We start from the raw sequence: 27,391 nt of genomic DNA, 5'->3' as shown, positions 1-27,391 counted from the left end.
CGAGGCCCAGCTCCTGCCTGCACGTCCGTGGACCGAGCGGAGCGGCTACTCGAGCTGCCTATCCGTCTACAGCTCCTCCGACATCAGCCAGCGGCCTCAGTGCGCAGCCCACTCCTGCAAAAGCCACGAACAAATGATCAAAACATGCCGTCCCCCCCAAAAAAAAAAAACACCCGCCCACCGCCACATGACGTTCGCAAAGGGGCGGAGCGAGAAAAAATCACCGGAACGCCCACGAATCTGCTCCGAGAATTACTGACAGATCTCTCTTCCAATGGCTAGCCTCCATTTATGGAGCTAGCCAATGGAAGAGAGAGGTGGGTGAAAGCCCCTTACTGAAAAACATAAGATTTCGCCTGCGCGACACTGTTGCGCAGTGAACGCCAGGCGAAACCTAAAAAGCATTCATAGCACCTTCCAGGAGTTTCAGGATATAGGTTTTCTGTACAGGAAACATACAACAGCGTACACCAAAAATTAGATATCAGTTGGAGAGTAGCGGAGTCCAACAGGGACAGGGCCTTTAGCCACAACAGATAGCAAAGTTTCAAATTCTGAGGGGAACCCTGCTCACTGCAGCAAAAAACTTAAAATACAAAATGCTTCAAGTGGCCAGCATGAAAGAACCACAACAGACGTCCAGCTACAGTATGTTTCAAGACCAAAGTCAGAATGAAAATATAGAAAGACCAATTTCTGCTCACAGGCTGGGCAAGGCATTTTGTCAAGGGGGTCTACAGAAGTCCCACGTAAGCTGCACACACTCACTAGCAACATTCTTCACAAGCAATAAAAAAAATAGAACCAGCTCTCAGCCAGCCTGAAACCAGTGGCAAGCATTTTTCAATTACATCACTACCACAAGAATGAAAAGATATGCTGTGTGATCCGCCGTGTACATTCATTACAAGAAGCAATATATTTTGGACATTTCCAGAATCGCAGCATATTTTGGGCTACAAATAAAGGTTGTTAAATACCAAAAACCTATATCAACAGCTAGGCATACCTTAAGATACAATTTAAATAAATTAAAATCATCACAATTTTCTCTCAAATTTCCCCATTCACGAAGTAAGCAAGAAAAAGTCAAATAATTCCATTTAATTAGAGTTACCTATTGGTCAGCCCTAGACTGTAGTTTCATTGGAACTGTTTACAGAAGCAACATTTGCAATAGTTTCCGGGGAAAAAAAGAGGAGGTCAAAGATTAATAAAAATGTTCATATAGAGGACTGAACTCAAACATATTGTGGGGGGGGGTGAAATAGTGGTTAGCACAACTATAGAGAGAAGATAAATGTTTTTACTGTTTGCAACAAGACACTGACTGGTTCCTTGCTGTCCTTTGGCTATGACCCGAACTTCTGTAAGGGCGTGTGCAATCTATAACAAGCATTTGCAATGCAATAGGTCTCGCATTTGCAAGAGTTCAACCTATTGGCATAGTAAATGATAATGCCTTTTATTTATGTTTTAAAAACTAACACGTAAATAAAAGGCATTGTCATTTACAATACCATTTATAATACCAATAGCTCCAAAACTCGCAGTTGCGAGACCTATTGCATTGCAAATGCTTGTTCTTTTCAGTTCAGCACTCCTTTAGAGTGCCTTTTTTTTCCAGCTGTCTCACATGTGCACTTCTCTGCCCCTACACTCCATGTTTCTCTCTGTCATCCGTGTGCTATTCCTCGCCCCCCATGTTGTTCTTGTCATTGTGTTCTTCCCCAGTTACTTTTTCACGACTGAGCTTCTTCCTCGCCCATTCCACATTGCACATTGCTTTCTTAACTGTTGCTTCCCTCAACCATGCCCTCCTTTCTCGTCTGTTGCTTCTCCTCTGTTACGATCAGTATTGATCCACAAGTCCTGTCCAGGGTGGAAGACCTTTACTCGAATTAGGCACCAACCACAGAAAGCAGCCTCCCTCTCCCCCTTAGAACCTTTACACGTGGTCATTCCAAGATGACCTATGATAGTTGGAATCGTTACCCTTCAACATTCCAAGCCCATTACAACATCCTCCCCATCCCTTACTCTCTCCTTGTTGCCTGCTAACTTGTGTGCTTCTTCCCCATCCGCTCCGTGTTGCTTTCTGGTCAATTGCTTCTCCTACCCCCACCTCCACCTTCTGTGTTGCTTCCACCCCCCAGTTCCCCAGCTGCTTGTGTTGCTTCTGCTCCCCTATTCTTTCTCACACTGCTTTAAAAAAAGAAATTGCTTTCATTTGTTCTTCATCATTTAAGTTACTGATCCAACGCTAATGGGTAACTTGGCACAGGCAGACACTCCAAAGTATTTTCTTTATTCTTTAAACATGCTGCACAACATTCTGGATGCTGTGCAGCACGGCTAAAAAAGATTGGCAAAACCAATAGCTCCTTGCGAGACCTATTGGTTTGCCGATGCTTGTATTTTTTGTGGGTTTTGATCTGTACGAGCAAGAAACAATTGGCACATGCAGTTAATTCGTAATTAAGCGGAAAGCTCATAATGCTAAGGCCAAGAAGCACAGATGAGCTTTCCAATTCAGTAACATAATGTCCTCTGAAGAGTCAGCTGTTGGACTCGGCCGTACTGTTAAGACGATTTTGGCTTACTGCATTGTCCTTAGTTCTCTGCAATGCATATTTTTACACAAGGTTCTCTGTGACAATCCATCTTCCTGAAATAAATAGCGCTAAAAAATATAAATAAAAGAGTGGAAAATAAATGGCAAACCGTGAGCGGGAGATTAATGGTTCTTTTTGCATATGCTGCCCCCTCCCCACCCCATCCTCCCCGGAGCATTACAGATCTTAAAGCAGCTAGCACTAGGCACAAAAGGGCCGTACACGTTCACCTGGTACCACATCATAGGATAGACGGGGTCAAACCACGGAATGTGAGCTCTACAGGGCCAGTAAAGGTTTCCTGCATTTCTGCAGACCCTTTCACAATTAGCATTTCTCCGCTTGGAGCTTATCCAGGCTGGCTAAGTTTGATAAATCTGTTCCTCAGTTACCAATTTACATGAACGATAATTCTTGTGGCCAGTTTGTAAATGCCACTCACTCCACAGTCACAGCTGAAGATATCTTTTGAACTTGTATCTGATGCAAGAAAGCCAGCCTGTTGTTATTTGTGCAAGGTGATGTCCTTGTAAGAGGGGGGGATCTGATGTCATGGCAGCCCACACCAGCACAAAATACAATAGATAAGTATATATCACGGGCCCAGGGCTTGTGGACTCTGTCAACGCCCATTGTCACTGAAACAAAGAGTCACAATTAGCTTCTTATCGATTTGAGGAGTCTGTGTTTGCAGTTGTAGAGAGTCAGCAAACAGTGAAATAATGCAGTGTCATAAACGTGTAGAGGCACACGCTGCCCTTTGCGGAAGGAGGCTCCTTTGTTGAGACATTCGGAGATTTTCTAGCTTCATGAAGACATATCTGGAAGACAAAGTTTGTGTTTTGGATTGCAACACATTTAAGCATTACTAATCTCCCTGTAGTGCGTGGAACCAAGTGGAACAAGCTGGCTCCTTGGAGCCGACCGGGGGAGGGAAACTGATTATTCACGTTTCACAACGGGAGCCGCGGGTAGCCTGCAGCGCATTATTAACATGAAAAGCAAGCACGGCTGCGACTGCCGGCGCGCTCATTACTGGCGATGCGCGAGTGCAAATCTCCTGTCCTGCGTGCGCGTAGACAGGGAGGGAGGGGGAGAGGGAGCGAGCTGAGCCCTACGCACGTGAACATCTCCTGTTCATGCATGCGCGTCCACATTGCCAGTCCGTCTCTTGCGCGTGCCCATCTCTTGTCTCGCATTAGAGGCAACTCCGTAACAATACTTCTCGTTGGCGGCAGTGCTTCGCGCTGCGTTCGCCAGGCTCAACCTAAAAATGGCTTATGGCAAAGACAAAATGAGAGTATCCTAAAGTAGAGTTCTACCAAGGTAGTGTTCTGATTTACTAGCGGAAAGGCACTAATGGTTATGGTCCTTACATTGTACATTTAAGCCCTTCAAGAATTGTGGTTTAAGTCACTATTGATACTGTTCGATGGAACTAGTGTCGAGAGATTAAGCAATGTTACTATATAACACACTAAAACTCAAATGTGTTTGCAGCACTGAAGGGAAGGACATGAGTTGAGGGAGTGATTGAGGTTAACATGCACAATCATAGCTGAGTAGGCAGGACTCAATTAAAAAAGGCTGGAAATGATGCAGTCCTGGAGTGGAAAAAATAAAGTATTATCATTGAAAGAACTGTGGAAATTGAAACCCTTAATAAGGCTACATTAAGAAAACCATAAAACAGAGCTAGGACTAGGGGAATGTCAAAGTTCTGAACCAACTTAGAAAATGCTAACAATATGCAACGAAACCCAAGTGGAAAACAAAACTCTTCAATTACCATTTCCATCATCTCTGGGTCCTCAAAGTCGTAAATAATGTGCTCCAGAATGTCACGGTCAGAGACAAAGCCCAGAGCGCGAAAGACTATGATGATAGGCACTTCTTGCTTGATATATGGCAGAGTTGCAACAATACGCTGACCAATCGCACTCTTCTTTGCACCCTGGGTTGGAAAAATAATAGGTGACAATAAGATGATGGCTGTTCTCCAAAACGGGTGCTTCAACCATCTATTAACCACAGTAGAATACAGTGCCAACATGAATATGAAAAGTTTGAAAATAGGAGCAGATGCACAATAAATTCTGGCATTTCAAAACACACTCCTGCTGCTTTTTGGAACACACAGATTAAGCAAGGTCCAGCATTTAGGCATCAGACATAGGGCTGAGAGATCAACACGGATGTGCTAGGAACACAACCGCATGTAAGCATGTTTAATGTGCAGCCACTTGAAAAGGGATGTCAAGCAAAAGGCCTGGCTGGAGAGTCTGGTCCACCCCAGATTTTGAGGATAACCGATGACTTTGTAAATGTGTTGCACTTACTAACGTTAAGTGGAATTTTAGAAAACCCATTCACCCTCACTACTCCACAGGACCTACATTAGGTAACACCACATTTTTAAGTATTAATGAAGTTGGTGTCCATTAAATAATCCTCAAACTATTAATTCTGGACAGAAACACAGGCATATAGTATGAGGAGCCAATGAACTAATGCGCACCTGTCCACCTCTCGCCAACATGCTGACCCAGATAGTACTTGTTGGTCTGGAGGAATTCTCCAGGCAGGATCGGCACTCTCCCACATAAGCATACTTTGAATCCTTCTTTGCAAACACATACACTGTGTTAGTTGCCATTTTCTCCTGGGCAATTAGAACCTATAAAGATAGAATGATCAAAATGCAATTTAATGATGAGGTCACTAGTTTCACAATGCAGACAATGTTTACAGCTGAAGATGTAAGCGCTAATACAGTTATGAACTTGAAGCAGTAATTCTTAAGATAGAGCAAAGTTTCACTTTTTTGTGTTATTTCCCACCATATTAGCGCAAACACAGAATTTTGAACATGTCGTACTTGTCCTTATATTTCTGCTCACTTTTTCACACATCTCACTATTAAGTTACTGTTAATGTACTGATCACTTCTGGAAGTCTCTAAGAAATCTTGCTTTTCAGATAGTGTTTCACTGTGGATCAGTTAAAATTTCAGTCTTACTTCTCACTATAAAAAAATTTGAGGAGACACACATTTATTCCATGGAATTGCGCCATGTGTATCTAATATGTGCCCTTTATGCCAATGTTTTAGTGCACACAACCTGCTGGTTGCCTAAAATGAAATGGCATACTATCCTGATGGGAAAAACGAAAGCAAGGAAATTGTATTGAAACCAGAAGAGCACAGAAGAAAGCAGGAGAGGATGTTGAAAGTATAAAGCAAAACAAGAAAAATAAATAAAGAATAGCTGAACAGCAGTCACTCTCTTTTTGCCATTCTGCCTACTGCAGGTCATGATCTACCTGCTACCACATTACAGAAAAACAATGGAACCAATGACAGTTCAGCTATTTTTATATACAAATTCAAGAAGAAGGCAGAAGATCTATGCTGCCTCCACTTCTCAAGTCAAGGGGTAAGAACACCAACTACAGGGGGTGGAGGATATTGGTTTAACACCAAGAGAACGGTATGTACACGTGGATCCAAGTTTTTTGTAAATAAGCACACTTTGCAACATGGGGGGAGGGGGGGTGTATAACAGTAGCTCTGGATTCGTTTTTCTAAATCCCCAATTAAAATCAATGTGTCAGCTGGTACTCTACCTTTTCAGAGCCGTTAATTATGAAATAGCCTCCAGGGTCCAGAGGACACTCATTCAATTCACAGAGATCACGATCAGTCAGACCGTTCAGCAGACAGTATGTGGAGCGAAGCATGATAGGAATCTTTCCTATGAATGTCTTCTGATGCTGGGTCTGCAGCTGCTCCTCGCCTTCTTTCACCACAGTTTTCGTAATGTCCACATACAGGGGAGCAGAATACCTACAAGGAGAAGCGTCCATGGGTACATATACAAAAAGCATAAGTAAAACCGATTTAAACCACACAGGAGAACAGCAAGACCAAGCTGTGAGCAGTCGATAGCTCTTATCCCATGGTGCAGTCACGTACCCTCAAGACCTGCCTTAAAACCAATGCTGAGAAATGTTGTATGTTTGCCATCAAACATGCCTACATCACCCTCAACACTTCTATCACAGGGCAGCGTTTGAACTTGTGGGGGGTTACTGGGAATAGATTCCCAACTTTACACATTAAAATGGAGTGCATCCTAAATGAGAAATATACTACAAATACACAAACGTTATTGAAAATGTCAAAAGATGTGGCAAATAAAAGCAGCAATAAGGAGTAGGACACATTTTATGCCGACGTTGTTGCTTAGCTACTTTACAGGTGCATCCCTTTTAAAAAGGTATAAAAAAGGGCACAAAGGAAACATGGAAAATTTGAGTCTAGTGACAAAAGGGGCCACTACACGAAATACTTAAAACACTAATATGCGTGTTTGTATAGAAATAAAAAATAAACTCAATGTGAAAGATGCTAAGACTAAAGAGGCAGTGCACGACTAGTTACAGAAAAACAGAAACTAAAAAATAAACATGTATCAATTTTGTCCGATTCGCCCAGTTATAAGACAAAAGCTCATATTGCCCATTCTGCATAGATCAATCAATGAATTTGAAGAACATTGTGGATTAACATACGCTAAGCAATATGTGTAACATTACGTGGACAGCAACTATTAACTTTAAAAAGATTGATGAGAGAATAGTCAACAAATATATTCAATCACTATTCTACGTTAACCAATCTCCCAGGCTGAAATGCATTTGAACATAGGAGGTTATCTAACAGGGACCGGGTTTTCCTTACGTCAAGTTGCGCAGCCTTGCTTCATTTGGCATCATAGGTGAAGGGGCGCCATCTCTTTCCCAGTGGGTTGGCTTCGAGAGATAAATCTGTTCAAACTTCAAGAGGAATCTCGGCTTAAAAGAGAAAACTGGGTTTAAAATTCTGCCCAGGCAAGACTAAAGAAAAATGCATCAAAGGCTGAAGAACGCGGATCTTCGTCTGAATACAACTGAACAGCACAAAAAAGAAACGGACCATGGCTCTAACATACATTCCAAAACTGAACACAATCTCAACATCTACTAGATGTCCAAATAAGAAGCCAACTATTTTTTTTACAATACGTTTCTGCCTATGTTAAACATTTACAAGGCAGAACTGCTGCAAGTATAACTCATGCTTTCCTAACAAAAATGTTTACACCATTCACTGCCTACTCGTAAGAAATGTAACTTACTGGATCCTCCACTTCTCCAGACGCATGCTGTGCCTCAGCTTGCAGATCTATTGGTGGGGCATCCTCCACAATTCTCTGCACAGACATCTGAATAAACTCATCAAAGGAGTCCAGCTGCTGTCGGACCAGACCTTTCTCATCAAAGTAGGAACTGTAAAAACAAAAACGTTACTGAATGCGTGGTTGAAAAGCTTTCCTAGATCTTTAAGAAGCCATACCCTGAAGATAAGGAACACATTTAGTTTTAGAAAGATTTCAAAGTATTAGCTTTGAAGCCTGATAAAAATCATCCTGATTAAAAACTGGGTTGCTTTTGCTCCGGTCGAGGAGAGAGGTGGTCTGAAAGTTTAAGCAGGACTCTTCTTGTGCCTAAAGCTGGGCTCAGTTTCGATGTGTATGGTGAACAAAAAAGGGTGGACTGCCTTGCCAAGTATAGTAATCAAGAGAGGACAAAATAAAGACTTCCATCATTCGCTTTTTGTTTTCACAGATCTAAACATGGCAAGTGGCATAAGAACAACGACCCTGACTAGCAATTAGAACAACATTTGCAATGCAATAGGTCTCGCAGTTGTGAGAGCCTGAGCTATTGGCATTGTAAATGACAATGCCGTCTATTTATGTTTTGGGTTTTAAAACATAAATACAAGGCATTGTTATTTACAATACTAATAGCTTACAAAATGCAATGAACCTCACCATTAACACCAACAAAAAGGGCACTTCAGATATATCAGGTCAAAGAGCAAACACCCCGACTGGCACCTTCGAATACTGAACAGACAGCAACTTCACCGCAAAGCAGACATGGTTAGTCAAAAATTGAAGGGACCCGTGCACTGGCGGTATTTCACCTCAATGGAAAAAACAGGAGTTGTTAATAAAACGCACAAACGGCAGCTGCTCTTCACACAGTTGTGCGGTGCTTTTATTGGCAGCACTGGCAGGGGCAATTGGTGGTGCAATCTGCAGTGACCTCCTGACGAGGGCACCGATACTTATTGTTTTTACAAAAGTAAGCAGTGGCCAACTGTGATATTGAACAAACTGCGCCCTACTGTCAAACTGCATATTCTAAGTTCTACTGCACAACACACACGCTGCTGCCCTCGGTTCTGCAGCAAGTACTTCTCATAGCCATTCCATCGGAGGGGGACCTCACAAACTTAGACTATCCCGTTAATCCAGCCTTTCCTGTCCTTCCAACAGGTTGTAAAGAGGAGATAGCGGCTGTCAACAGCTAAGCAAAACCTAAAACAAAAAGAAAGACGCGCACAGAAAATACACACGCACAGTGACACAGAACACACAGTAACACAGGACACACAGTAACACACGACACACAGACTTTAGCATAGAGAAACGTACAGAAACCAACCAGCGCAGCCACAGCATCACATGCGTGTGCACACATACAAACACAGACAAACAGAAACATAGTACACACAGCACATACAGAAATTCGTATAGGGAAACTCACAGAAAACGGCTTGCACCGTAACAGGCTCACTTGTGCGCATACCACACACACAGGCACTCAATCAATCAATCAATCAATCAATGACACTTATAAAGCGCGCTACATACCCGTAGGGTCTCAAGGCGCTGGGGGGGGGGGGGGGGGGGGGGGTGCCGCTACTGCTCGAACAGCCAGGTCTTCAGCTTCTTCCTGAAGGAGAGGTGGTCTTGGGTCAGGCGCAGGTCGGGAGGGAGGGAGTTCCAGGTCTTGGCGGCCAGGTAGGAGAAGGACCTTCCTCCCGTAGTCGCTCTTCGGATGCGGGGGACGGCGGCGAGGGCGTGGTTGGCTGATCGGAGGTGGCGTTTGGGAGCGTAGAAGTTGACTCGGCTGTTGAGGTAGCTCGGGCCTTGGTCGTGTAGGGCTTTGTGTGCGTGGGTGAGGAGGCGGAAGGTGATTCTTTTGTTGACGGGGAGCCAGTGAAGGTCTCTCAGATGTCCGGAGATGTGGCTGGTTCGTGGGATGTCGAGGATGAGTCTGGCTGAGGCGTTCTGGATCCGCTGGAGTCTCTTCTGGAGCTTGGCGGTGGTACCGGCGTAGAGGGCGTTGCCGTAGTCCAGTCGGCTGGTGACGAGGGCCTGGGTGACGGTCTTCCTGGTCTCGGTGGGGATCCACCAGAAGATCTTCCGTAGCATGCGTAGGATGTTGAAGCACGACGAGGAGACGGCGTTGACTTGCCTGGTCATGGAGAGGGAGGAGTCCAGGATGAAGCCCAGGTTGCGTGCATGGTCTGTCGGTTTGGGTGCGGTGCCCAGGGCGGGAGGCCACCAGGAGTCGTCCCAGGCGGAGGGTGAGGAGCCCAGGATGAGGACCTCCGTCTTGTCCGAGTTCAGTTTCAGGCGGCTGGTCGTCATCCACTCGGCTACCTCTTTCATCCCTTCGTGCAGGTTGGCTCTGGCAGCGGCGGGGTCGTTGGTCAGGGAGAGGATCAGCTGGGTGTCGTCGGCGTAGGAGATTATGCTGAGGTTGTGTTTGCGTACGATGGCCGCGAGGGGGCTCATGTAGACGTTGAAGAGGGTGGGGCTCAGAGATGATCCTTGGGGGATGCCGCAGATGACTTCGGAGGCCTCTGACTTGTACGGTGGTAGGCGGACTCTCTGCGTTCTTCCGTCGAGGAAGGAGATGATCCATTACAGCGCCTTGTCCTGGATTCCGATGTTGCTGAGGCGCCGTACTAGGGTGCGGTGGCAGACCGTGTCGAATGCCGCGGAGAGGTCAAGGAGGATGAGGGCCGCTGTTTCTCCATTGTCCATCAGGGCTCGGATGTCATCGGTGGCGGCGATGAGGGCGGTCTCGGTGCTGTGATTGGCTCGGAAGCCGGACTGTGATGGGTCGAGGGATCCGTTCGTCTCGAGGAAGGCGGCCATCTGCTTGTTGACGGTCTTCTCGATGACTTTGGCTGGAAACGGGAGGAGCGAGATGGGGCGGTAATTCTTGAGGTCGGTGGGGTCCGCTGTTGGTTTCTTGAGTAGAGCGCTGAGTTCGGCGTGTTTCCAGCTCTCAGGGAAGATGGTGGTGTCGAAGGCAAGGCAGATGGTGGTGTCACAGACAAGCACTTACAGGCATTGAAAGTTACACACGCACATATATGCAGATATACTCACATAGATACACACGGACACACATACAGAAGAGAACACACAGTTACAATACTAAGGTGAAAAGCTAAGAAACTGCGAAACTCCAACATCTTGATCACAACCGGACAGAATAGTGGCAAACATTTATCACAAGTACAGTAGCCTAACAGACTTCATAAAGTGTTTCTGACTGTCCCAGCCCACCTGACATCTCCCAACACCAGTACACATGAGAATCTTACAGAATCCGATTGAAATCCCCTACATAGAAGGTGCCTCCGCACCAAACACTGGCCAGCCCCCACCGCGCTTTGAACCTTTGAAAGATCCGTGGTTGAAGAGAATGGAATTCACTATATTTTAAATGTATACCCAACCTCTTTGGTCGTGTAGCCCTTTGCCTATAAGGCGGCACAGGCAGATGGTAATGCATATGCAATTATTCACAGAGGGGCCGCCAACTTTTTGCTTCACTGGCTCCAATGAAAAGCAAACAGGCCATAATGTACAACACCTAAGAGAAAATGACGTGTCACTAGGCCGGTGTGTGATGAACGGGGACGGCGGCTGGGGAGTGGCGAAGGAGGTGGCATGCAGATTTACTTCTGACGTTAATCTGGACCAGTCCCTGCACGCTTGATTTACAGTTCGGGGGGCACTCTATTGTGGCGAATTATCCCCGCCTAATTTGGCAGCGATAAGGTGGGCTGGTAGCTGTAAAAGGCTGATCAATTTGTAATTGCTGCAGCTTTAAATAATGAATATTAAGCGACGTTGGGGTTCATAAAACTGTAAATAATTACGTATCTTTCCTCTTCATTTCCCCCCTTTTCATCTGCCGGTCCTTTTGGAAATCTAAGGTTTTCGCTCGGAGGCGGAAGGCGGTGTGGCTTTTGAATACCTGTTGGGTGCAGGGAGTCATGGACGCTGGGACAGGAAGCCATGGACAGTGGGGCAGAAAGAAACATACACTGAGGCAGGAAGACAGACAAGTGCAGGAAGAGACAGGCACTGCACGAGTGAGGGAAAAAAAAGTTGCCCATATTTTGAAATACGATCACTTGAGCAAACAGTAAGGCGCAGACACGAGTGCAGGAAGAGACAGGCACTGCAGGAGTGAGGAAAAAAAAGTTGCCCATATTTTGAAATACGATCACCTGAGCAAACAGTAAGGCGCGAGACAGCATGTATATTACCAACATTAATTTAGGAAGGTATCCTGTGCCCTGACACTACTTTGAAAACACATATAGAAATGGTGAAACGGCTTTTAAACAAAATTCTACAGCCCGCAAAGACACACCTAAACTCATCTGGAAAGCTCTCTAACTCGTTTGAAAACGTTACCTTGTTGACACAAAGTCTCGTCTCCTGAGCAAAATCGAAAGCAGCTTCATATCCGGCCCGGGGAGGAGACCTGACAGGGCGAGGGTTGCCCGCGCATGCGCGGTACCTGCAACTTTCGTGTGCCCTGCGGCTGGTGCAGGGAGCGCCTGTCCCCTTCCGGGGCTCCGGTGCTGAAAGAGAGCCCCGGCACCACAGAGGAAGTGCGGGGGCTGAAGTCATGAAGAGCGGCACATAGCAGTGCGGGGTTCCCATGTCTATGGAGAGAGCCCCGCGTTGTGCAGCCAGAACTGTAGAGGAGCTGGAGTGCTCCGGCTGCAGCCAGCCACCGTTCAAGAGGATGCCCCCCGCAGACCGGGCGAGTGGGCAATTCTCCATTTGTGTTTATTTACTGAGCGGACCCGCCATTGCGCCCCGCTCCAACGATGGGGCGAAAATAACACTAAATGCGGGCTTGCCTGTGGGAAGTGGGACAGAAGATATGCGCGTGGGTGTAAGCGCAAAAGTGAAACTGCATGCTGGCTTGCCTGTGGGAAGCGGGACAGGAGATGTGCACATGGCCGTACGTGCGCGTCCACAGACCACAATCGCTAAAGCCCTGCGCGTGCCCCGGTCTGTACCACTTCGCAGGTAAGTCGCTGACAATAGATCTCACTGGCGACAGCACTTTCGCGCCGCATCGACAGGCGAGACCTAAAAAGGTCAATCAACACAAATAGATCGTCTCTTAATGCTGAGAAAATACTCTGATTAAATAAACAAATGCAGGTGTCTTTCAAACATAACTTTGTTAATCCAAATAAAAAAAGGAACACAATCAGAACAAGTATCTATTAAAGACAAGTGTTGTGACTAAGGTTCTCTGAATTTTTCTGCCTAGCGACTGTCCCCAATATATGAACTCAATCATGCAAATGCAATGAAGGAGCAGTTTCCTTACTGATGGACACCAGAGCCACGGAACACCCAAAGGCAATGGTGAACATTTATTATTAGGCCATGGGACGCACCCGTTTTTCCTATACCCTTTGATGGAGAGTTAACATTTCAATCAATCCCCTGTACCTGGGGTCCTATGAGGCAAGAGTTTTGCTTAAGCAGGTGAGAGAAAGAGTAATATCAAGTAGAGAGGAGGTAATCTATTTCTTGGACAGAGCAGGCCCTACTTGCTCAAGAGAAACAATACACATCCCCGGTTCCTTTGTTGCGGTCTGCACTGGAATTACGATAAAGTAACACGAGTCCAAAGTGGTCACCTGCGCAACAATGAGAAGATGCACTTCTCTATGACTGAAGAAGTATTTGAACATTTTCTCAAGAAAGATCTTTAAATGGCTCTGGCTTCTCACCCTGGCCACAATATTTGGTCTCTTTTAAATCAGTAGTGGTTTTATTGTGTAATGCAAAAGAGCCTGGAAGAAGCCTTCAGATACCCAAGAGAGTATGAAGGTACTTGGGATGGAACTGGACTTTATAACAGGGGTGAAATTCCGCATAGTACAAGCAAATATCACCCATAAAATTCAAACATCCACAAAATTCAAATACATTATCACTGGAAATCCCGATCAACTCAACTTTTGAACCCTGTACCAAAAGCCATGCCGCCAATTCCACCCAAATTTAATGGACCCTTGAACTAAAGCTAAACCCTAGTAAACAAAATTCCAGAACGAATACAAATCTACAAAGATCTAGAAAGGTCATGCGCTCTTTATTGGGACGAAAGCCCACTGCATGGCTTGGATGTAGCTGCACTTTTTGCATTACCCTATGTTTTTCCTCCAGCTCACCCAACAATAATGCAAACCCACTTCAGGTGCTCCATATCACCCTGTTTTCTGCTAGCCTGCAAAGTAGTGTTTGAGTGAGTGGAGAGGGAGGGAGTCAAGCAGGTATGGAATTGGGGCAAGAATCACCGTATGTGTACTATTTCCCACTTAAGAGCGCTTCCAGTCCAAGGGTGCAGGACTTTTACCTGTACCCATGTGAGCAGGCTGAGTACCAGCTGTTCTCAGTAAATGCCTGTCTAGTAGCCCTTTAACTGTTGTCCTTTGCCTTCATGTCTGGGACAAGCATGATGGATACAAATATGACTGAGAGGCAGACTGGTGAATGGTGGGGCCCATTTGGACCTTGTTCACCTGATATACTAGATGGTGGCCTTCTTTGTGTAAACTTGGAATGTCCCTGCAGGACATGTACGTTTGTGTGCACCTTTCCTTTCCCCTTTGCCCACAGTAGCACCAGTCCTGAATAAAAGCACTTGCCCCATCAACCAGTACTTGATTTGCTCATCACAGACATTCTGTTTGCACTCTCTGTCAAGCGTGAAGTTGCAACATCCCTCAAGAGCGACACAAGCATGCCAACGTGAAAGAAGACCACTGCTAATTTTGTAGACGTGCATCAACATGCAACAATGCAGCATCCAGACTTACACAGTGTATTCCTCAAATGGGTTTACAAAGCTTGTGTGCTCACCTTACCTGATTATGTAGCTTCGACTTTCCTAAACATGTGGATGACTAACACACATCCTTGGATACATCACTGGTGAGAACGCATCCAGGTTCCATCAATGTTTGTGGAACAGCCAGAATTAGATGAGCAGCAACTAGCAGAGGTTTAATTCTGATAAAACTGAAGTCATGATTGCTAGGGCCATTGAGGACTTCTGAGGCACATATTCTGGACTTTGGAGGGGAAGATTGAGTACATGGAATGTCTGCCATGTACCTACAAAAGTAGTAAATATTTGGATGGTAAGTGAAACTGAGTTGTTGTTGAAACTACAAGGATCTGCGTGGCTTCCATTTTTACCAACCAGCCCTAACTTTTTCTGAAAGTAGAACTGGATTGTGGCCGACTATAGTGACTCTGCATTTGGGGCCCCTAAATACCTAACAACTCGTACTGATTATACAAAACACCGCTGCCCTATAATCGTTTGTGCCTACAAATGTAATGCTGCAACAACTTTTTCTGAAAACTGCCGGGTGATGTGTACTAAGGACTTAATGACTGCTTGTTTCACAGATTTCTTACCCGAATTGAAAGCCAAGGTGCTGCATTTCCCTTTCATGTTTAACACTGGACTTCTTAGTCTGCCTACTATCTCTGTAGAATCTCATCTGTGTAATTTGCACATGCCACATTAAAGGCAAACTCTTTCCAGTCTCTGTATTAGAGAAGGTTTGTGCTAGAAACATGTACACAGAGCCGTTTTGTCAGACAGGTAAAGAGTCTGTGGCACCTTGGTGCCCGGAGCATCTATCGGAAACTGTATTCGCTCTGTCAAAGCCAGGCCAATATTAATCCCTGTAGTTTCAGGAAGCTCCTTAGAACTGCCTGTTCTGGCGAGTCCTCCAACTAGAAGGGGCTGTTTTTACCTCATCCATATAGCGTAATAAACGTTTCATTGACCTACAGGTGCTACATGAACACCACAGAAAAAGCCCTGGAAAACAAGGTGCATTTACAATGTGTAAGTAGCACTTAGAGAGCTGCTGGCAGCACGTTGAAATGTGTTCCTGACCCACATCCCAATCAAATAACGTGTGCTTGCATTCAATTCACTCCATGAAAGCTGGCTCTGTGCTAGTCTGTTTACATTTTCGAAAACTGGCAGTGCTATCCTGTATACATTTCTGGATGGTGGTTTAAAGTATGGCCCGGCTTACCCATCTATAGGCCGTAAGAATGCTTTGTTTGCACTTTGTAAAATAGAGGTTGTATGACCATCCCAGGATTTTCATCTTGAGTCAACGGATGTAGTTTACTGCAGCAGTGTTCATTTTGCTTTCTAGTTCACTAGTATCTCGAATATTTTTAAGATAATATTACTAATGAGCCATCAGGAAAACATGGTCAACAACATATCTAGAGCATATACATCACCTGATAACAATCCAGCAGGCCTCCTGCCATAAATCTGCAGTGATTTCATCCTCCTCCTCGTCATATTGCATATCTGTAGATAGATTAAAGCATTAAGTACTCAAGAACATAAAACAACATCCCATTCTTACCATTTTGCCTTGTGAATTTTCAAGGGCAAGCCTCTGAATTGTGTACTCCGGGTTTACTAACTCATATCGCATTCAATTTTAAACAACATTACACATGATCCTACTATTTTTTGTTTTAGATGTGGAAGTAAACAAAATCGCTTAAGGCATAACATGTCTATTTAACTTCCCCCCGATCTTCTGAGTACGCAAAGGTGCATATTCCTTAGTCCCTAAAGCCCATGCTTGTTTCCAATAACTCACTTTCAGTGATCGGCTCTTTGTGTATGTAAACTTTCACACAATGCCAGATGGGAAGGTACAGTAAAAGACAGCCAGGTTCATACGGGATTTAAGGGAACAGCAGGGACACCTCAGTACTGTGCTGTCTGTGGGGGATGAGAAGTTATCTCACACACCTCTCATCCATCAATGTTTCAGTGGCTGAAGTGCATTACAGGTAGTGGGGACAAAAGACAGTTACTTGCAGAAGCTGGATGCCTGGATAGTTCAGAAGTCTGATTACCAACCTTCCCATACAATGCAAGAGCTAACAAGGATTAATCTCGAACCAATATAGATTACAAATGTAATAGCAGTTAGCAACATCTCTCAATAGGAGTTAAAAGTGTGAAGACGCAAGAAACTTCACCCAGTTACAAAGCATGCCTTAAGAATGATCTACAATTAATCAAGCTGCTGTTCAGGAGCGCAACTACTCAGTTGTTTAACAAGCTTGATACCATTTTAATTATTTTTCACAATTTGCCCCCGATTTAAACAGGCAATCTTTCTGCAGTGCCTCTTCTCCTTTTATGAACCCCACTACAGTCTGCCTTGTAGTCTCCTTTTAATCCCCCAGGCCTTTCTTAATCTTTGGTCTTCTTAGATTAGTGGTCACCATTGTGGCAGGAGGTTTGGGATTCACTCTGAAAAGTGGTGAATGTTCTAAACTCTAGAGAATCTAGACACTACCATGTGTCGGATGCCTTATTTAAACTGGGCTGCTGCATTGACGTGCCCAGTAGGTACACCAAGACACCCTTCTGCACCTATTTGCAACCACAATGGATATTGTAACTGCTCAAACGGCGCCCAAATTTTAAGTCAAATCTAGCGGACTCAAGCGAAAGGGCTTCACCGTCAAATTTAATGAAGTGTTAGAGGTGCGTTCTGAAGCATTACACACTGCAGCCCACGATCTTATCCACAAAGCTTATGAACTTGGGCACCTCAGGATCTAAGGCACAGCACTAACATGAATCACTTCATAATCAACTATCTAACAGGTAGCTATGCTTCCTCCTTTTACATCTAAACCAGAACCCATAACAGTGGTAACCTACAATAATTCATTCTCACCCTCCTATTAGACATCTGCCGCATAATCTAAATTAAGCTGGTCTGTGGCTTTTGAAAGCATCGGTAAATGACTCAACTATGGCATTAAGTTGATCTTTAATACATTGGTAGATATCAAAAAATGTTATAAAGCCAAAACAGATCAATAATATGCGACAGCAAGTGAGTCTAGTGGCCTGAACTGTAAGGAAGTAATGAGTTTCCGCCCTAATCCTCCTCCTCCTCCTCTCCGAATTGTTGCCATTTTTCTGGAATCCAAGCTCTGGTCAAGTACAGATATCCCTCCCCCAAAAAAACAACACGCTGCATGTGTCTGCTATGATTGTCTTAAATCAGCCCACTTTGGACTACCGCAATGCAATTTAGGAGCCACCATAAACATTCTGAACCCCCTTCAAATGACCCGAAATACAGTAGCTCAAGTCTTTGCTGTTTATCAAGATATAGGCATATTTAAAATGTGCTAAAAAAACAAAAAACACTGGCTCGACCGCTGTAGAAGAATTATCTATGGATCTGTGGTTATAGTGCACAAGGCCATCAACCAAATTATTCCTGACGTCACTTGCTAATAATTCAGGCTACATAAACCGCAGTGCTATTTAAGTTCTACTTCCCTTTTTTGAGTGCTTACTTTCAAAATAGCAACTTACAGAGACTAATTTTTAGGGCTCGGCCTACATCACCACTTCGTCAGAAGTGGGGCGGAGCTCCAAGCCCTATTGTTAAGGGGCTCAGAATAGTGAAGTAAAAATTCCTCAGTGCGCGAGAATTTTTCGTGGTGTTCTGTGCCATCTGCATGGCAATTGGTCCTCTCACGGCTGTGTTTTTGTAAGGCTTCACGCAATAGGCCTTAGGAATGTTGCTCTCTCTAGTTCCTGCATATTCCGTGCCAGCACGCGCATGAGAATGTCATAAATTCCCAATTAACAGATGTCAGGGTCCGTTCGCGCATTCACAACTCTGTAGTTTTCTTGAGCTGTAAGTGCGCGCATGCTGTCTCCCCGTCCAGGAGAATGCCATAAATTCTCAATTACGAGCTGTCAGAGGTGCCGGTAATTGAAGGCAGATGCTTGTTTTTTAAGCTACATTTTTTGATTGCTTGGACCACCGATAATTGCAGTCAAAAGGCAAGTTGTAAAACCGGGAGGCACAAATGAGCAAAGAATGCCGGGCATTTTAATCTTCCCTTTCATTCAGTGATCTTAAGACTGCCCCGAGACTTAGGGAAACAACTGTGTGTGATTCACTGGAGCAAACCGGAACATCAAAGCCCTTGAAACACATGGGGAAGGATCGTTCGCTTTTGTTTTACTATGGACGTGTAATTACTTCTCTACATCGATACACTAGGTGCGTGTCTGGTGAAGTACACACGTGCTAAATTCTTCTTCTCAATTTTTTTTTTTTTTAAAAGAATACCAGGTGATTGATTTCTAAAAAAATCTTTGCACGGGTCAGTAGGGCTGGTCTTGGCAAGGTAGTGTGAGGATTTATTTTTTTCTTTATTACAGGTATATTCACCAAAAGAAAAAGATGAAAATATGTCGCTGTTTAAAAGTGCAAGTTACATTCTTCCAATAAACACATTTAAATAAAAGAACACATCTAATCTTATAACGGGTGTTTCCTAAGGCAGGTACACTCAGAATAGGTGCAGGAATGTGTTTTTTTTAGCACATCACAGTAAAATATAATTTTTATTGGTGCAAACAAAAGTACTATTGGCTGTGAATTAATGCAACCTGAAGACGTCTAAAAACACAAGGATGACCAAAAAAGTAAACAAAGGGCAAAACATTGGGGGGGAAAAAGCATCGGCAATGTAAAGTATTGGACCATCAGCTTCGGCAAAATGCTGTTATTTCACAGTGCAAGAGAGCAGACTGACCCTATACATCTTTTACCGGTTTGAGTGCTTTTAATGCACAAATAGAGTGGTATCAAAACCGATATTTCACAAGGCACCGTGAAATATGAGAAATATTTCATGGTTCCCTGTGAAATAAAGATTTCACTATCTTAATGACTGCAATCAACCAACTCGGCAGTCTTACCATTGTCAGAAATATTAGTGTTATGAGGCAAGAATATTAAAAATAAATTTACACAGATTTTTTTTTTATTGAGTTGGTCAAAAGGCAGCAACAACCATATGAACTGGTACCACATTTTTTGAGGGGGAAATCTGCAAACTATGTGGTAAATGATGTAAATCCACAATTATGCTGTAAACTGCGCAGCCTGAGCATAGTATTTTTCCATTAGTGAGTAGTGAGGGCAGAGTAGTGAGTGCAGAGTAGTGAGTAGTGAGTGCAGAGTAGTGAGTGCAGAGTAGTGAGTGCAGAGTAGTGAGTGCAGAGTAGTGAGTAGTGAGTGCAGAGTAGTGAGTGCAGAGTAGTGAGTAGTGAGTGCAGAGTAGTGAGTAGTGAGTGCAGAGTAGAGAGTAGTGAGTGCAGAGTAGAGAGTAGTGAGTGCAGAGTAGAGAGTAGTGAGTGCAGAGTAGTGAGTGCAGAGTAGTGAGTGCAGAGTAGTGAGTGCAGAGTAGTGAGTGCAGAGTAGTGAGTGCAGAGTAGTGAGTGCAGAGTAGTGAGTGCAGAGTAGAGAGTAGTGAGTGCAGAGTAGAGAGTAGTGAGTGCAGAGTAGAGAGTAGTGAGTGCAGAGTAGAGAGTAGTGAGTGCAGAGTAGAGAGTAGTGAGTGCAGAGTAGAGAGTAGTGAGTGCAGAGTAGAGAGTAGTGTGTAGTGAGTGCAGAGTAGTGAGTAGCGAGTAGTGAGTGCAGAGTAGTGAGTAGTGAGTGCAGAGTAGAGTAGTGAGTGCAGAGTAGAGAGTAGTGTGTAGTGAGTGGTGAGTAGTGAGTGCAGAGTAGAGAGTAGTGAGTAGAGAGTAGAGAGTAGTGAGTAGTGAGTAGTGAGTAGAGAGTAGAGAGTAGTGAGTAGTGAGTAGTGAGTAGTGAGTAGTGAGTAGTGAGTAGTGAGTAGTGAGTAGTGGTGAGTGCAGAGTGGTGAGTGCAGAGTGGTGAGTGCAGAGTGGTGAGTGCAGAGTGGTGAGTGCAGAGTGGTGAGTGCAGAGTGGTGAGTGCAGAGTGGTGAGTGCAGAGTGGTGAGTGCAGAGTGGTGAGTGCAGAGTGGTGAGTGCAGAGTGGTGAGTGCAGAGTGGTGAGTGCAGAGTGGTGAGTGCAGAGTGGTGAGTGCAGAGTGGTGAGTGCAGAGTGGTGAGTGCAGAGTGGTGAGTGCAGAGTGGTGAGTGCAGAGTGGTGAGTGCAGAGTGGTGAGTGCAGAGTGGTGAGTGCAGAGTGGTGAGTGCAGAGTGGTGAGTGCAGAGTGGTGAGTGCAGAGTGGTGAGTGCAGAGTGGTGAGTGCAGAGTAGTGAGTGCAGAGTAGTGAGTGCAGAGTAGTGAGTGCAGAGTAGTGAGTGCAGAGTAGTGAGTGCAGAGTAGTGAGTGCAGAGGAGTAGTGAGTGCAGAGGAGTAGTGAGTGCAGAGGAGTAGTGAGTGCAGAGGAGTAGTGAGTGCAGAGTAGTGAGTGCAGAGTAATGAGTAGTGAGTGCAGAGTAATGAGTAGTGAGTGCAGAGTAATGAGTAGTGAGTGCAGAGTAATGAGTGCAGAGTAGTGAGTAGAGTGCAGAGTAGTGAGTAGTGAGTGCAGAGTAGTGAGTAGTGAGTGCAGAGTAGTGAGTAGTGAGTGCAGAGTAGTGAGTAGTGAGTGCAGAGTAGTGAGTGCAGAGGAGTAGTGAGTGCAGAGTAGTGAGTAGTGAGTGCAGAGTAGTGAGTGCAGAGTAGTGAGTGCAGAGTAGTGAGTAGTGAGTGCAGAGTAGTGAGTGCAGAGTAATGAGTAGTGAGTGCAGAGTAATGAGTAGTGAGTGCAGAGTAATGAGTAGTGAGTGCAGAGTAATGAGTAGTGAGTGCAGAGTAATGAGTGCAGAGTAGTGAGTAGAGTGCAGAGTAGTGAGTAGTGAGTGCAGAGTAGTGAGTAGTGAGTGCAGAGTAGTGAGTAGTGAGTGCAGAGTAGTGAGTAGTGAGTGCAGAGTAGTGAGTAGTGAGTGCAGAGTAGTGAGTAGTGAGTGCAGAGTAGTGAGTGCAGAGTAGTGAGTAGTGAGTGCAGAGTAGTGAGTGCAGAGTAGTGAGTGCAGAGTAGTGAGTGCAGAGTAGTGAGTAGTGAGTGCAGAGTAGTGAGTAGTGAGTGCAGAGTAGTGAGTAGTGAGTGCAGAGTAGGGAGTGCAGAGTAGGGAGTGCAGAGTAGGGAGTGCAGAGTAGGGAGTGCAGAGTAGGGAGTGCAGAGTAGGGAGTGCAGAGTAGGGAGTGCAGAGTAGGGAGTGCAGAGTAGGGAGTGCAGAGTAGGGAGTGCAGAGTAGGGAGTGCAGAGTAGGGAGTGCAGAGTAGTGAGTGCAGAGTAGTGAGTGCAGAGTAGTGAGTGCAGAGTAATGAGTAGTGAGTGCAGAGTAATGAGTAGTGAGTGCAGAGTAGTGAGTGCAGAGTAGTGAGTGCAGAGTAGTGAGTGCAGAGTAGTGAGTGCAGAGTAGTGAGTGCAGAGTAGTGAGTGCAGAGTAGTGAGTGCAGAGTAGTGAGTAGTGAGTGCAGAGTAATGAGTAGTGAGTGCAGAGTAGTGAGTAGTGAGTGCAGAGTAATGAGTAGTGAGTGCAGAGTAATGAGTAGTGAGTGCAGAGTAGTGAGTGCAGAGTAGTGAGTGCAGAGTAGTGAGTGCAGAGGAGTAGTGAGTGCAGAGGAGTAGTGAGTGCAGAGTAGTAGTGAGTGCAGAGTAGTAGTGAGTGCAGAGTAGTAGTGAGTGCAGAGTAGTAGTGAGTGCAGAGTAGTAGTGAGTGCAGAGTAATGAGTAGTGAGTGCAGAGTAATGAGTAGTGAGTGCAGAGTAATGAGTAGTGAGTGCAGAGTAGTGAGTGCAGAGTAGTGAGTGCAGAGTAGTGAGTGCAGAGTAGTGAGTAGTGAGTGCAGAGTAATGAGTAGTGAGTGCAGAGTAATGAGTAGTGAGTGCAGAGTAGTGAGTAGTGAGTGCAGAGTGGTGAGTGCAGAGTGGTGAGTGCAGAGTAGTGAGTGCAGAGTAGTGAGTAGTGAGTGCAGAGTAGTGAGTAGTGAGTGCAGAGTAGTGAGTAGTGAGTGCAGAGTAGTGAGTAGTGAGTGCAGAGTAGTGAGTAGTGAGTGCAGAGTAGTGAGTAGTGAGTGCAGAGTAGTGAGTGCAGAGTAGTGAGTGCAGAGTAGTGAGTGCAGAGTAGTGAGTGCAGAGTAGTGAGTGCAGAGTAGTGAGTGCAGAGTAGTGAGTGCAGAGTAGTGAGTGCAGAGTAGTGAGTGCAGAGTAGTGAGTGCAGAGTAGTGAGTGCAGAGTAGTGAGTGCAGAGTAGTGAGTGCAGAGTAGTGAGTAGTGAGTGCAGAGTAATGAGTAGTGAGTGCAGAGTAGTGAGTGCAGAGTAGTGAGTGCAGAGTAGTGAGTGCAGAGTAGTGAGTGCAGAGTAGTGAGTAGTGAGTGCAGAGTAATGAGTAGTGAGTGCAGAGTAATGAGTAGTGAGTGCAGAGTAGTGAGTGCAGAGTAGTGAGTGCAGAGTAGTGAGTGCAGAGTAGTGAGTGCAGAGTAGTGAGTGCAGAGGAGTAGTGAGTGCAGAGGAGTAGTGAGTGCAGAGTAGTAGTGAGTGCAGAGTAGTAGTGAGTGCAGAGTAGTAGTGAGTGCGGAGTAGTGAGTGCAGAGTAATGAGTAGTGAGTGCAGAGTAATGAGTAGTGAGTGCAGAGTAATGAGTAGTGAGTGCAGAGTAGTGAGTAGTGAGTGCAGAGTAGTGAGTAGTGAGTAGTGAGTGCAGAGTGCAGAGTAGTGAGTGCAGAGTGGTGAGTGCAGAGTGGTGAGTGCAGAGTGGTGAGTGCAGAGTGGTGAGTGCAGAGTGGTGAGTGCAGAGTGGTGAGTGCAGAGTGGTGAGTGCAGAGTGGTGAGTGCAGAGTGGTGAGTGCAGAGTGGTGAGTGCAGAGTGGTGAGTGCAGAGTGGTGAGTGCAGAGTGGTGAGTGCAGAGTGGTGAGTGCAGAGTGGTGAGTGCAGAGTGGTGAGTGCAGAGTGGTGAGTGCAGAGTGGTGAGTGCAGAGTGGTGAGTGCAGAGTGGTGAGTGCAGAGTGGTGAGTGCAGAGTGGTGAGTGCAGAGTGGTGAGTGCAGAGTGGTGAGTGCAGAGTGGTGAGTGCAGAGTGGTGAGTGCAGAGTGGTGAGTGCAGAGTGGTGAGTGCAGAGTGGTGAGTGCAGAGTGGTGAGTGCAGAGTGGTGAGTGCAGAGTGGTGAGTGCAGAGTGGTGAGTGCAGAGTGGTGAGTGCAGAGTGGTGAGTGCAGAGTGGTGAGTGCAGAGTGGTGAGTGCAGAGTGGTGAGTGCAGAGTGGTGAGTGCAGAGTGGTGAGTGCAGAGTGGTGAGTGCAGAGTGGTGAGTGCAGAGTGGTGAGTGCAGAGTGGTGAGTGCAGAGTGGTGAGTGCAGAGTGGTGAGTGCAGAGTGGTGAGTGCAGAGTGGTGAGTGCAGAGTGGTGAGTGCAGAGTGGTGAGTGCAGAGTAGTGAGTGCAGAGTAGTGAGTGCAGAGTAGTGAGTGCAGAGTAGTGAGTGCAGAGTAGTGAGTGCAGAGTAGTGAGTGCAGAGTAGTGAGTGCAGAGTAGTGAGTGCAGAGTAATGAGTGCAGAGTAATGAGTGCAGAGTGGTGAGTGCAGAGTGGTGAGTGCAGAGTGGTGAGTGCAGAGTGGTGAGTGCAGAGTGGTGAGTGCAGAGTGGTGAGTGCAGAGTGGTGAGTGCAGAGTGGTGAGTGCAGAGTGGTGAGTGCAGAGTGGTGAGTGCAGAGTGGTGAGTGCAGAGTGGTGAGTGCAGAGTGGTGAGTGCAGAGTGGTGAGTGCAGAGTGGTGAGTGCAGAGTGGTGAGTGCAGAGTGGTGAGTGCAGAGTGGTGAGTGCAGAGGAGTAGTGAGTGCAGAGTAGTGAGTGCAGAGTAGTGAGTGCAGAGTAGTGAGTGCAGAGTAGTGAGTGCAGAGTAGTGAGTGCAGAGTAGTGAGTGCAGAGTAGTGAGTGCAGAGTAGTGAGTGCAGAGTAGTGAGTGCAGAGTAATGAGTGCAGAGTAATGAGTGCAGAGTAATGAGTGCAGAGTAATGAGTGCAGAGTGGTGAGTGCAGAGTGGTGAGTGCAGAGTGGTGAGTGCAGAGTGGTGAGTGCAGAGTGGTGAGTGCAGAGTGGTGAGTGCAGAGTGGTGAGTGCAGAGTGGTGAGTGCAGAGTGGTGAGTGCAGAGTGGTGAGTGCAGAGTGGTGAGTGCAGAGTGGTGAGTGCAGAGTGGTGAGTGCAGAGTGGTGAGTGCAGAGTGGTGAGTGCAGAGTGGTGAGTGCAGAGTGGTGAGTGCAGAGTGGTGAGTGCAGAGTGGTGAGTGCAGAGTAGTGAGTGCAGAGTAGTGAGTGCAGAGTAGTGAGTGCAGAGTAGTGAGTGCAGAGTAGTGAGTGCAGAGTAGTGAGTGCAGAGGAGTGAGTGCAGAGGAGTGAGTGCAGAGTAGTGAGTGCAGAGGAGTGAGTGCAGAGTAGTGAGTGCAGAGTAGTGAGTAGTGAGTGCAGAGTAGTGAGTGCAGAGTAGTGAGTAGTGAGTGCAGAGTAGTGAGTGCAGAGTAGTGAGTGCAGAGCAGTGAGTGCAGAGTAGTGAGTGCAGAGTAGTGAGTGCAGAGTAGTGAGTGCAGAGTAGTGAGTGCAGAGTAGTGAGTGCAGAGTAGTGAGTAGTGAGTGCAGAGTAGTGAGTAGTGAGTGCAGAGTAGTGAGTAGTGAGTGCAGAGTAGTGAGTAGTGAGTGCAGAGTAGTGAGGAGTGAGTGCAGAGTAGTGAGGAGTGAGTGCAGAGGAGTGAGTGCAGAGGAGTGAGTGCAGAGGAGTGAGTGCAGAGGAGTGAGTGCAGAGGAGTGAGTGCAGAGGAGTGAGTGCAGAGGAGTGAGTGCAGAGGAGTGAGTGCAGAGGAGTGAGTGCAGAGGAGTGAGTGCAGAGGAGTGAGTGCAGAGGAGTGAGTGCAGAGGAGTGAGTGCAGAGGAGTGAGTGCAGAGGAGTGAGTGCAGAGGAGTGAGTGCAGAGGAGTGAGTGCAGAGGAGTGAGTGCAGAGGAGTGAGTGCAGAGGAGTGAGTGCAGAGGAGTGAGTGCAGAGGAGTGAGTGCAGAGGAGTGAGTGCAGAGGAGTGAGTGCAGAGGAGTGAGTGCAGAGGGTGAGCGCGCAGGGTGAACCGTGTGTGAGTGTGCAGGGTGAACAATTCCAATCAAAACCACATAATTCCATTACACACCACATGCATACACTCCATAACACATGGCTAAAAGACATTGCCATTTACAATGCCATTAGCTCGAACTCAAATAAATCCGAGACCTATTGCATTTCCAATGCTTGTTTTTTAATGCTGCAACAAAACATGGACATTCTTACCATTTATGTGTAGAGACACCACTCTCGCACTTAAGGAAATTTCTTGAAAACATACTTGCTAGATCAGATGAGAATCAATGTTATATAGTGTAGCCACCGATTGCTGAGAGCCAACCAATTGACTAAACACATCGATCAGTTTGACCTCCTCAACCCACATCAATCAGGTTTCCGAGCAAGACAGTACGGAAACGGCCATGACACACATAATTGACGACGCCCTCCAAATCCTAGACCGCAATGACTCCTGCCTCCTCATCCTACTTGATCTCTCCTCAGCATTTGATACCGTCAAACATGAGAACCTACTTGAGCTGCTTAACACCAGAATGGGTCTATCGGGAACTGTCCTCAAATGGTTCACTTCCTTCCTACATCACCGGTCTCAGAAGTTCAAGATCAACAACGTGCTATCCCCAGCTGTGCCTGTTTCATTAGGCGTCCCTCAAGGATCGTCACTATCCCCCACATTGTTCAACCTAGTCATGGAACCACTCACCACCTTGCTCCAAGCATCTAATGTACACTTTCATATGTACGCCGATGACACTCAACTCTACCTCAAACTACAATCCCCGGAAGACATCAAACTTCTGAACTCTACGCTCAAAAACACCCAATCATGGTTGGCCGATAATCATCTTAAACTAAATGCTCTGAAAACGGAGTTCCTTCTAATCTCACCTCCGGCGAAAATCTCCGCCACTCAAACCTGGCTTAAGCACCTAACTGCATTCAATGTCCAACCCACCATCGTGGACTCCGTGAAATCATTAGGCATCACTCTTGACGCCAACCTCAACATGCAGCAGCATATCAACAAAGCAACTAAGGGAGCTAACTTCCAAATCAACACTCTGAGGAAACTTAAACCCTTCCTCCCAGCTAAGGACTTCCAAACTGCAGTTCAAGCCCTAGTCATTCCACGCATAGACTACGGAATCGTGGCTCTCAGCGGACTCCCCCCATCAACAACAGCACCCCTAAGAGCCTCCTTGAACGCTGCAGCGAGACTTATCACTGGTTCTAGAAAACACTCGCATATTTCCCCGGACTTAAAATCCCTGAACTGGCTCCCTTTTGAAGCCAGAATACAGCTGAAAATTGCCTGCATGACACACATGGCTGTACACCACAAGTCTCCCAGCTACCTCACTCAAAAGCTGACTTTATCAGGAGGCTCGAGAAACAACAGAAGCACAAAGAATCTCCTCCTGAAACCTCGAAGATTCCGGAAGGAAAAAACTTACAAGTGCTCCTTCTCAGGAATGGCACCCAGGATCTGGAATGCCCACCCTCCCGAAACCAGGCTTATCTCCTCCACTGCACTCTTTAAGAAAGAAGCAAAAGCCATTCCTTATGGCTAGTCGCACTTGAACCCTT

The 27,391-nt window shown here is 46.0% G+C and overlaps 1 protein-coding gene across 1 annotated transcript in view; it reads right to left on the bottom strand.

Moving 5' to 3' along the window:
* Window positions 1-27,391, bottom strand: part of POLR2B (RNA polymerase II subunit B) — a 128,946-nt gene that overhangs the window by 70,654 nt on the left and 30,901 nt on the right. The window contains exons 2-7 of the mRNA XM_078676200.1: window positions 16,136-16,208; window positions 7,796-7,946; window positions 7,360-7,472; window positions 6,243-6,462; window positions 5,134-5,292; window positions 4,405-4,569 (exon numbers count right to left, since the gene is read on the bottom strand). Of these exons, the coding sequence (XP_078532326.1) occupies window positions 4,405-4,569; window positions 5,134-5,292; window positions 6,243-6,462; window positions 7,360-7,472; window positions 7,796-7,946; window positions 16,136-16,208 (881 nt within the window). The remainder of the gene's footprint in view (window positions 1-4,404; window positions 4,570-5,133; window positions 5,293-6,242; window positions 6,463-7,359; window positions 7,473-7,795; window positions 7,947-16,135; window positions 16,209-27,391) is intronic.

Source organism: Lissotriton helveticus, chromosome 2_1, assembly GCF_964261635.1.
Source record: "Lissotriton helveticus chromosome 2_1, aLisHel1.1, whole genome shotgun sequence".
NCBI classification, from domain to species: Eukaryota; Metazoa; Chordata; class Amphibia; order Caudata; family Salamandridae; genus Lissotriton; species Lissotriton helveticus.
The sequence above is the reverse complement of the archived record's forward strand: the minus strand, read 5'-3'. Positions and strand labels throughout refer to the sequence as shown.